At 41.7% G+C, this 12,222-nt stretch overlaps 1 protein-coding gene across 1 annotated transcript in view; it reads left to right on the top strand.

Annotated features, from left to right (window-relative positions):
* SLIT3 (slit guidance ligand 3) overlaps positions 1-12,222 on the top strand; it is an 806,608-nt gene that overhangs the window by 695,728 nt on the left and 98,658 nt on the right. Inside the window, exon 26 of the mRNA XM_048861176.2 lies at positions 4,115-4,239. Coding sequence (XP_048717133.1) covers positions 4,115-4,239 — 125 coding nt within the window. The remainder of the gene's footprint in view (positions 1-4,114; positions 4,240-12,222) is intronic.

Here is a 12,222-nt window from a genome sequence, read left to right as displayed (position 1 = left end):
TGCCTTCTATCACCCTCCTGTAGCCATCCAGCCCGAACCTGTCACTATATATATATATATATATATATATATATATATAGTGTATAGTATAATCCATGCTGCCTCCTGGGCCACCTCGTTTTTCCCAAATAGCTAATCTCACTTTTGGGAGAAGCAACAGAGGAGTAGCACATAAAGGTGAAAAAACCCACGGACATAACTACAGCCATTCAAGCTAACCTCTTCTGCTGAAGTCAGGCAAGCTGTTGTATCTAGACTTTACAGCAAATAGGAAAAAAGTGAAAAAAAAGCAGGACAGGAATGGATTAGATATAAAACACACAAATGCAGAAAAGGCGGAGAAAAGTCTTCTTTTGGATGTATTCCTTTCTTTGTGGGCCCTTTTCCTGGGTAGTGTTTTGTGTAGGGCCAGGTTCAATACCCTTATTCAGACTAAATAGCACCTAACTTTACTAGTAATTCATTAACTTCAGTGACACTACTTGCATAGTAACCAAGTGAGTAAGGGCATCAGAATTTGCCTCTTAGATTGAGGGCTCTTTGTGGCAGAGTCCTTGTCAATGAACATATCTGTTAAGCCCTTTGCTCCCTGTTGGTGCTATGTAAATAATAAATATTAATAATGATTTGGTCGGTCAATATCTCAGCTAAGGTTTGCTAGGTCAGAAGCAAACCCTACAATAGATTTTTATATTACTGGATAGCGAATTACTGAATTACTGGACAGTTTCCTAAAATGTAAGCCCACAAAGTCAGTTTTCTTCTGTCTTGCTCACTTATTTCTTCTTTTTAGTTGTGACACATTTGTCATATACAGATCTGCCACAAGGAAGGTGTTTGTCACTATTTTATGATGGAATGCTAATACAGTCAATCATAGCAAAGAATTCCTATTTCCTGGGCATTGCTTTTTCACCTGGCTGCCAATTTTGCACTGCCCAAAAGGAGCCATCAGTGAAAGGGTCTGTTAGTATTTCAAACATGAAGCATGTTTTTCACTCAGACGTAACTCAGAGATGAAAATTCACCGTGGACTAGATGATTTCAGCCAATGAACAACAGATTTTACCAACTTTTAGTGAAATATTTTTCAACCCTCCTCACCCATATCTTATGTGCTTGGTCTGTCCTAAGTTATTTAAAATTTATTACTGATCGCCGGTACTTTTGAGGAGTCCTTGCACTTAAAAGAAATATTTTCTTTTAAAGGAAATAAAGTTCTTTAAGACCTTCACTGCTTGAAATAAATTAGCGTCTTTTGACCATTTTTACATTTTAAAACCATTTGAATCATTAATATTTGTAAGTTAGTGACTACAAAGTCAGTTTTATTTTCACATTTCCAAATTTGCCTATCTTTATTAACATCTTAACAGATCTATAATATTGATTGATTTAGTACCCAATTGCATGCTAGAGGTGGACACAGCAGACAGTAACTACTCCGATGGAGCTTCCTTGACAATTTGATTGCTTTGCCCTGCAGATGAACTGTTCATGTCCAGTAAACAAATACTTGTTTTTAAATTTGGGTAATTTTTGTGTTTACACAGGAAGCCATAAGTTCTCTTTGGTGTAGATGCCTGAGTGTGTGGTGTCTAGCGTCTGTGTTTGTTTCAAGTATTCGTGTGTTTCTATTTTTGTTTACATTTTTCACAAGCCTTTCTCGGTGCCTTAGGGAGTTAAAACAGGGATTTTGCATGCGCAAAAGTAATGGAATGAAAACAACTTATTGTCTTTCTCTCATGTCCGAGTGTCATGTTTCTTGTGTACAAAGCAGTACATTTAAGAAAGATTGACAAGACCATTTTGATTCTTAAATCCATATATTTGCAATATGTTCACATGAAGCTTTATTGCCACCCCCATTTCCTCACACTTGCCTGCATCCCTTCTCCTTGCAATAAACCCTCCACTACCCAATCACTTGCTCTTCTGCCTGAGCATCAGTACTCCCGTTCCCCACATAGGCAGTCCCCTCCCTCCGCAAACAGGAGCTAGTTACTGCAATTAGGATCTACAAGGAGCAAGCAAGCCAGACAATATAGGCAGATGATTGTGCAAAGGACAGGGGAATCACTGGACTACAGTGGTAGCTGGAGGCCAGTATTCATTGTGGTGTAAAATGATTTTCATCTGGCTCTCGGCTTTCAGCTTGAGTCTCCAAATTCCACTATTCTGGGCTGTGATCAGGTTCCTGCTGACCCACAAACACTCTGTCACATTTTGGGGTGCAATCCAAACCAGTGAGGGTTGTGTCATCACCTGCCTTGCAACTCTCGATGCCTCACAATGCTTTAGTGTAGCGCTCCCAACAAGGGACACTCACAAAGAGCCTGCGGGCATGCAGATCACAGCCTGAGTGCCTGTGTATAGCTGCAGCCCTGGCCCAGTAGCTCTGGCCCAGCAGCCTGTCAGCAACACTCCAGTCACACTCTGACTTCCCACCAGCCTTGGTTACTAACTGCAGGGTGGCCCCAACATACTCTCAATGCTGAATAGTCTCTGAAACGTGTGCTCCGCACTGTACAGCCCTCTCCTGGGCACTTTAACCCTTTACAGGGATAATGGGTCTTTAATATCTAATGTTCAACAGTCTGCTACTTTACCTGGAGTTATCAAAGAGTTCTGTTTAAACACAGCACTGGAGTGGTTTAGATTAAAGAATAAAACAAGTTTATTAACAAAGAGGATAGGGTTTTTAAGTGAATTCAAGTATCGGGTATTAAAGTCAGAAATGATAATGAAAAATAAATATAAAACACTTTCTAGTAGCTAGAACACAACAAGTTTGAGTTAGTTCAAGGTAAAATTCGTACTACAGGTTCCCAGCAATATGGCTGACCAAATTCTAAGATCAGGATCTACCCCCAAAGTCAAAGGGCTGGTTCCTTTGTCTTCCTGGGTGAAAGAGAGAGAGAGCTTGCGGTTTTCTGCCCCCTTTCTTTTATAGTCCAATTGGATAGTCTTTGAAGTGGATTCTTCTGAGAGTTGCACCTCAAAGCAAAGTTTATTCACACAGTAAAGAAGGTGACATAGAGTCTCATGGTGAAGGAGGCTTCATGTCCTTTCTCCTCATCTTTGTTTGCTGAAATTCAAATTTGCTTTTTCTACTGCCATTTCCTCTCCCTCCTGTCTCAAGGACCCTGTTCACTACTTATATGTAAATTGAGGTAAATCTTCATTCAGGATACGTCTGCCTGGGTAGGGCTGTGGTTTTAAACATGTGCTATGAACATTGTACAGGGGGATTTCATAACTTTACATGTAACGTTGCTAAATACATTTCACCATGATGATATTGACCAGTGAGTTACTAATTTTCAAATTATGCCTCACAAGGCATATTTTGTACAAATATTATTATAATAGTATGTAAGGTGTGAGTGGCAAGGATACTTTTGTTCACACCCTCTCCTACCCATTTGGAATGGTTGTTTCCAATTATTTAGTTTATTAAATGGCTTAAAAATGGTTTGGTGATATTATACAGGGCAATAACAGTTGCAGCATTTCCCAGATATATCTATGTTTTGGCTATTGCTTTTTCTACAGTAAGAACAGGAGGGAATTCAGTCGAAAATAAACCATGTTAAAACTATGGGTGGTGAAACATTGAACCGTCTCCTAAACCTCTAATTGAACCTTTCTTGAGCTTCACAAATCTTTGTGCAACTTTCTTGTACCCATTTTTAATTTTTGCTGCTGAATCTGCACTTTCTCTTTTGGTCTCATCCACAAAACTAGAAATGTCAAAATATTAGCAGTCAGGGGCTGCTCTTGCAGAATTTCCAGCATTGATGGAAGTGGAAATTTCCAAAAATCTTGATCGTAAACAAATTTTATGACATTTGCAGTCTGTTTTTGCAAGCTGGGTGTTTCTCTCTTTAGACAAATATCCAGATATCATTAAGATTTGTCCAGCACTTGAAGGATTTAAAATTTGAATTAATCCTTTGTGATTAAACATTATCACATGAAGTGCACATATTATTGTTACTGCAGGGGGCAGAAAACACACAGTGTCAGTACTGGTAAGTATCTTGTGCCTTAACTAAGAATGAATTTTGCAATCCACATTTTCCACTTGTATTCTACACTTTCATTTTTGCAGGACCGGTAGATATCAGCATTGTGTCCAAGTGTAACCCTTGCCTTTCCAGTCCATGTAAGAACAATGGGACATGCAACAATGATCCAGTGGAGTTCTATCGATGCACATGTCCATTTGGTTTCAAGGTATGACTATACTTGAACTACCTTAAAAGACACACAGGACTCTCAGCTTTCTGCTGGCTTCCTCAATGTTGTATCAATAGGGGAGTCAATTGTACAGGCAAGGAAGTTCAAGCATCCCTTGCTCAAGTAGGTTGTGTGCCTTTCATGCACACAGCTACAGATTTTTACTCCATGTAGTGTGTATATTTGTTCTTTAAACGTTTTATATACTGGAGAGAATGTAAAAGGGCAAGTTGATTTCATTTTTAACATCAGCACCAAAACAAAAAGCAGCCAGGCCTGGGGGAATAAGACTGAGCCCGGGTCTACACTAGGACTTTAGGTCGAATTAAGCAGCTTTAAATCAATGTAAACTTGCACCTGTCCACACGATAAAGCCCTTTATTTCAACTTAAAGGGCTCTTAAAATCGATTTCCTTACTCCACCCCTGACAAGCACTTAAATCGGCCTTGCCGGGTCGAATTTGGGGTACTGTGGACACAATTCGACGGTATTGGCCTCCGGGAGCTATCCCAGAATGCTCCATTGTGACTGCTCTGGACAGCACTCTCAACTCAGATGCACGATTGTTTGCCGTTGCTCTGACGCAGGGAGGGGCGACTGACGACACAGCTTACAGGGTTGGCTTACAGGGAGCTAAAATCAATAAAGGGGGTGGCTTTACATCAAGGAGTATTTCAGGCAGGACTTCACAGAGGGTTCCAGTAAGAAATGGTGCACCTAAGTTATTGTCCTTATTGGAACAAGGAGGTTAGTCTGGCCTCTGATTGATACATGGCTAGATTTACCTCGCTGCACCTTCTCTGTGAGTGACTGCAGTGTGACCTAGAGGAATGAGTCCCCTAGATGGGGGGCGGGGCGGGGGGAGTTTGCAAATGAGTACAAAACAAATCTGGTGTATTTCTTGTTTGGATACACTCCGTCTATCTTTTACATCTTTGGCTGGCAGCAGACGGTGCAGAAGGACTGCATGCCATCCACATCTCATGGCTGCTCGGCAGAAGATGGTACAATAGGACTGCTAGCCATCCTCATCTTTTGCCTGCCCGGCAGAAGATGATGCAATAGGACTGCTAGCAATCCGTATCACCTGCCTGCTCACCATAAGATGGTTCAATAGGACTGACTCAAGACTAAAGAGAATGACTTGATCAAGTCACTCCAAATTTAGTCCCTGCACCCATGTCTGCCCAGGCGCTCCTGGCCGATGTGGCCAGGAGCACCTCGGACATGACGATGACGGCTACCAGTCCTGTTGCACCGTCTGCTGCCACAAGGCAATGGGTTGCTGCTGCTGTGTAGCAATGCAGTACCACGTCTGCCAGCACCCAGGAGACATACGGTGACAGTGAGCTGAGCGGGCTCCATGCTTGCCGTGGTATGGTGTCTGCACAGGTAACTCAGGAAAAAAGGTGCGAAATGATTGTCTGCCCTTGCTTTCACGGAGGGAGGGAACGGGGGCCTGATGATATGTACCCAGAACCACCCGTGACAATGTTTTAGCCCCATCAAGCAATGGGATCTCAACCCAGAATTCCAATGGGCAGTGGAGACTGCGGGAACTGTGGGATAGCTACCCACAGTGCAATGCTCCGGAAGTCGACTCTAGCCTCGGTACTGTGGAAGCACTCCGCCGAGTTAATGCACTTAATGCACTTAGAGCATTTTCTGTGGGGACACACACACTGGAATATATAAAACCGATTTCTAAAAAACCGACTTCTATAAATTCGACCTAATTTTGTAGTGTAGACATACCCTGAGGCTATAAGTTAGGTCTAAATTAGATCCTGACTCTGTCACTAACCCTGTGTGGCCTTGGCTAAGTCATGTAAACTGTCTTCTTCTTTCAAATTGGGATAATGGGCCTAATTCTTCAGTCTTGACCTTGTGTAGTCATGTACATTGGGGAAGAGTGGGTGTTAGGTACCACCACCAGTATAAGTGAGTGGAGATGTTCCTATATGGTAACCACTAATTGATACTCATTTTGTACAGAGCTGGTGATTGGGTCCAATAACACTAATTCAACTCAGTTGTGAGTGTTAATGTTTGTACAGTAATTTGAAAATGTGAAATACTTTTGATGTGAAGTACTGTTATCCTTTGTAATAGAATACGTAGCAGTATCAGAGAAAGAGAGAGAACACTTTACTATCAATTCCAGTAGAGTGTACTGGAAAATCTAGTTATTTAGCAATATCATTTCCTCCGTTCTGGTGTAGAACTTCCACTGTTAATGATAGGGCTACGTGCTGCCTTTCGTCTAGGTTCCCAGCTCCGACTGAGATCACTGGAAGCTTAATAGAACTGTCAAGGGTAGCATAATGTGTAAGGTGCTAGTAGTTATGGTGTTTACAATATAAAATTAAATAATGCAAATAATCATATGTTCATACATGTCAGGGACTGGGCTGTCAAGTATAAAGAATGGGGCAACACCTTTAGATTAAGAAGCGGGTTGCATCGATCGTGGGCTTTATCCTGTTGTGTTGAAACGGTGGTGTCTCTGGCACACCAGGGATAAAATATTAATGACATCATTGTTCACGCTTACAACATTGAACAGTTCGTTGTGATCTGGGATTTTGTGTTATCCCTGGTGACTCTCACTGTAACAATCACCGTTACAAATCTTTTAACCTTTTTATTAAAGATACAGAAAACAATTAAAGCATTTGAAACGTGAACTATTAAGTAAAGCTTTTCTTTTAACAATCTGCTGTATTTCCTTTCCCTTTCACTTTAGAGAGTTTTGATAAGGGAAACCCCTTGTTTGAGAGTCTTTTAGATGGTATTAGAGATGGTATTCATTGAGAGAGTCTGGAGCTGCTGCTGTTGTTGAAGTCTGCTCCTGTTCCCTGGAAAATAAAACAAAACAAATACACTCACAAACAAGAGACCAGAAAAGAACAGCAAAGATTGAAAATACTGCTCCTGTCTCTGGTGGTGACTCTTACTTGCCACCTTGGAGAAACATGGCCCAGCACACAGTCTTATCTGCCACGGTGAGGCCTGGCAACCTTGTTCCAACTTTGGACAATGTAGGGCATCCCTTTTAGCTACTGTACTGGCACAGAGCAGTGTTACAAGGATGCAGTTCTGGCTGTCTCATTACACGGAAGGCAAAAAGAGAGCTCTAGGAACGGAACTCATGATGGAGCGGGTGACAGCAGAAACCCAAGGCTCACATTCTAGAAGCTGTTTAGGCCCTAGTGCAAGCTGCTGGTGGTGGTGGTGTCATCGTTTTCCTGTCTCTGACCCAGTCTGGTCAGGATGCCTTTCAGGTTCAGGATGCTGAGGACTCAGTGGTGTCATAATGGATCCGGGGGGGGGAGGGGTCCCAGGAGGTGAGGTGGGTGGGAGCCATGATGGTAAACTCTCTCTCTTTCTAGTCCAACTGTTCTTTGCTCCTGCTGAATGACTTCCAGGTGCACAATGTCCAAGAAGGGACCACAGCCTCATCCTATTGACATTAACCAATCAAAACACATTTTGGGGACTTCAGCTATAAACGTTTCCTCCCATTTCTAGAATCTTTCAGCTCGTCGTCATATCAAGCCATAGATCTACCAGGAGCCTTGCAGAATCATAGAATCATAGAATCATAGAATATAAGGGTTGGAAGGGACCCCAGAAGGTCATCTAGTCCAACCCCCTGCTCGAAGCAGGACCAGTTCCCAGTTAAATCATCCCAGCCAGGGCTTTGTCAAGCCTGACCTTAAAAACCTCTAAGGAAGGAGATTCTACCACCTCCCTAGGTAACGCATTCCAGTGTTTCACCACCCTCTTAGTGAAAAAGTTTTTCCTAATATCCAATCTAAACCTCCCCCACTGCAACTTGAGAGCCTGTATCATAGTTCTTTTCACATAAACAATCCAGTTTGTACCAGTCTGTTTGTCACCAGCTTTTGCTGAGTGTCACAAACAATTTTATTTAACAAGTTGAGTTGGACTTTTCCTGCCTCTTCACAACAATCTTTCCAAGTGGTATCTCACTGGAGCCTCTGTAAGATCTTATTTAGACTTGCGGCAGTGTCTAAGGTATGGGTAGTCCTGCACTGTAAGCCCTCCCCCAGCTGAGACACTGGCCCCCATTGCTGCCAGCTCCCCAAGCACCAGGCCGGCCCCAGCGCCAGCCCCTCCCCCCTGAGCTGCTGGCCCCAGTGCCCAGCCGAGCCTTCTCACTCCTTCGGCCGCTGGCTCTCCACGTGCCTCCTCACTCCCCCATCCCCAAGGAGGAGGGACTTGGCAAGCAGCGGGGACCTCCGGAGGGAGAAGGTGGAGTGGAGGAGACCAGGCAGGCAGCAGCAGCAGGGGGTGGGGGCCTCAGGCACTTCACTGTAAGTGAAGACCTAATCTGAGAGGAATGATCTACAATAAATTGTGAGCTTCAGAGTGGTGGTGGTTGATGTTAGCTTCTTGGCTCTGGTAGATTCAAGATAGAAAAGCCAAGATCAGATGTTGAACCAGGAAAATCTTATTGCAAAAAAGAGATATAATTTATATTTACTATTTTTACATATTATTTACTATCACCCAGTTTATCTCGGAGAGAACCATTTCTCCTTACATATGCAAATAACTTTGGAGACTTCCTTTGGGTGTCAAAAACAGACAGAAGCTGCAGTTTATGACCAAAGTTTGACTAATATAATTTAGGGAAATCTGTGGCTATCTTGTCTCCATGTGTCAATAAAATACTAATAGTCAGGGTGATCATTTTGAATTTGGTATGTAAAAAAAAACAACAACCTAACCCTGAATTATTGAAAGCAGGACTAGGAGACTGCTGAGATAATGTAAATGAAAGTAAATAACTTTGATCCATGTTCATTGGAGTATATATAGATTTTATGCATTCATATTTTGTATGCCTTATGCTAGAAGAGACACGTTGTGAAGTAGCTATGTGTGAGGCAGGCCGGGTGTATACTACAAACCTTCATTGGTAATATAATGTTGGTTGTGGGGGGTGAGTTTTTTTACATATCTTATGTTGGCAAAAGCCCTTGTGTAGATGCAGGGGTTTTTTGCTGGTCAAAGCTGCAGCCACATTAGGAGAGTTTGCCAGTATAACTATCCATGTATACCAGCAAACCTTCTCTAGTGTTTACTAGACCTCAGAGTGGATCAACTTTACTTAGAACCAATTTGATAAGCTCTTGAGGTGACTTATTTTAAATATCTTATAGAAAGTTTAGCTTTTCTTCTCTCTGTCCCTCTCTGACTCACATTCTCAGGTGACAGGTTTCATTCACTGTGTGAACTTGGTCTGCTTTTGAGCTTGCAAGTAACAAACTCTCATGCAAGCATAGCAAAGAATGAACATACCCAGGTGTGGCATTTAAAGCAAAGCAGACCGCTTAGAAATAGTGACTTATAACTAGTACAGGGAGAACTTGGGAAAATGTGATAAGTAAAAAAGAACTCTGCATCTTCACTGTGGGTTTTTGAGTAAAAGTAAAATTTGACAGGTCCAAATGTAAACCATATGAAGAGAGCACTCTATTTCTATCAAGCTGTTCTCCGCCAGAGATTCATGCTAATTCAATAACAATACCTTGCTTCCTTCTCACCAGCCAACACCAAACAGCTCTGTCCATCTGGAAGCTATTCCCCAGATCTTGATAAATTGCCCTAAATCTTCCCTCACAGCATTTGTTTTTCCTTGTTTGATGTAAGTTTGGAGAAAATCCTGTGTGGAGGAGTGTATCACCGGAGGAAAAAAACACCAACCAGCCTTATTTTCCTTATAACCTCATTCAGTTGAGCTGAAGTGTATACGGTGTCTCTGGGTTCCCTGAAATGGGGTGTTAACTTCTCTGGGGTTTCAGTATTCATGGTGGCCATTCGAAATCACAGTGTGCCACTCACCAGAAAATTTAGTTCAAGCTTATGGTATCAAGAGTTTCTTCTAGTTGCTATAGATAGCATGGCAGTGGAAGCAGTGGAAGCTTGTAATCTTCTTTGCATTACCACATTTAAAGCTGGCCCTTTGATAGAATTACACCAGAAATGCTACATTTGGTGTCCTTTGAAGTCTTTTTTCCCCACTAGAATGCACATGTAAATATTGGTTAGCAATGTCTCTTGTGTATAACACTGCATGTCTTAGGCTGGACTTAAAAGTAAGGTAGCTCATGAATTGTTCACTCTAAATGTGAGCTGGCAGGCTTGTGGGACAGACAATTCCATTTAATGAGGGTAGAAATATGCTGGCTTTAAAATGGGGGAAGGTAAGTGCTGATAGTTATCTCTGCTGCTGCTCTCTCCTCATATTGGGTACTGAATGTGTTCGTTACAGATAAGCCTTGTAGGAAATCTTGCCTTCAGGACTCTTGCCTTTGAAGAGTGTTGGTGTCTAAGCAACGGATAGTGTAAGAGTGCCACCTATGGGGACGAGCAGGATTTACTGGGAATAACTTCAGGATGTCATTGTCAGCTAAAATGCAGCTGTTTAATTGAAGTTCACTTCATACAACTTCCACTGAAACAATGACATATGGGTCTTTTAAACATTTTATTAAAGTTAATGTTAAAAAAATTATATAATACATGGGCTGAGAAAAGAGTATCTGTACTTCTGTGTATAGTGCTTAGATTATCCACAAATACAAAGTTTGTTTTTAAAGTCATATGATACACAGAGTACAAAATCAGCAATAACCCAAATTTAGGTGAGCACATTTAACAACAGAGTTTAGATATTAGAATCCGAATACTCGGGTACCTCACTCGTGAAAAGTTGTACAGAGATTTGGTTGTGGAAAGCAAAATATATCAATGAGTGGAGATTGTTCGTCAGTAATTCAGAATTAGGTTGGTTGTCCATTTAGAAAATACAATCCATGAGGAAAGTATTTCAGTTACTTTCCTGACTGTGCTTCTCATCGGCACTTCAGCTTATCCCTCCTGGTATTGCTGATATCCGGTGATATGTTCTATGTAGATGTCCCTCGACCACCTGATGGTGTCCGACACCATGAGTTGCTGCATCAGCCGAGCTTAGCGTTGACCGATTCTGCATTCTCTCAGCACTCTTTCTTTACTGGGGTCCCATGTGCCCAAGGCTCCAATGATCAGTGTGTGTGTCTAAACCTGGTAACCCTTAGCTCTCAAGCTTTCGGCCAACATAGTGATTGCTTTCTCCCTTCCCCATCATAGATACCATCATTTAAAAAATATCTGTGCCTTCCCTTGTAGGATGTTTGTCAGTCTGAGGATGGATCACTATAAAATAGATTCTGAAGTCTTTCTTTCTGGCTTTTCTCCATCTTTGAATGCTGAATGGTGTGGACTGTTTGGACTCCTATGTATGGAGATAATGGCATGATTTTAATTCACGTAGTCTATTGAGTACAGTTTTTACACAATCACTATGATAGCACACAGGTCATGGCTAAATTATAATTAAATAGGATAATCAAATTGAGAATTGGGAGGCAATTGAAAAAGTAAAACATTACCAGAGTAGGTGTGCTAGCAAAACCTGAGGAATATGATAAGTATATTCTGGCCTTCTACATTCTGATAATGACCTCATTGGACATGCATGACTTGTTGGTCTTTTATTTGTTCTTTTTAATAGTTTCCCTTGATAGCGAGCTTAGCCAGGAACAAGCAAAGGAAAATCATCTCCATTAAACAATAATCACTCTTGCCCCTTCCCAAATTAAGGGAGTAGCAGAATAAAAGGAGAAGAGTTTAAAACACATTCTGTGCTGTATTTAATATGTGAGAATAAGGCCAAATGAAAATATTTAATGGAATAATTGCCCTTCCTCGCCTCTTCGAGCTTTGGTGGTTTGGATAAAATGGAATGAGTGTGGCTGACCCATGACTTCATCACGTCAGTATTAGGCTATTGCAAATCTCCCTGAGATTTAAGGTGAGCATTACTTAGCAGGTGCAACTGGTACAGCACACCTCTTAAGTTACAGAGGCTAATGTGAGTTCATCACAATGTTGCTCAATAAATT

This window comes from Caretta caretta, chromosome 8 (assembly GCF_965140235.1).
Source record: "Caretta caretta isolate rCarCar2 chromosome 8, rCarCar1.hap1, whole genome shotgun sequence".
Classification (NCBI taxonomy): domain Eukaryota; kingdom Metazoa; phylum Chordata; order Testudines; family Cheloniidae; genus Caretta; species Caretta caretta.
This window is presented reverse-complemented; position numbering and strand designations above follow the sequence as displayed.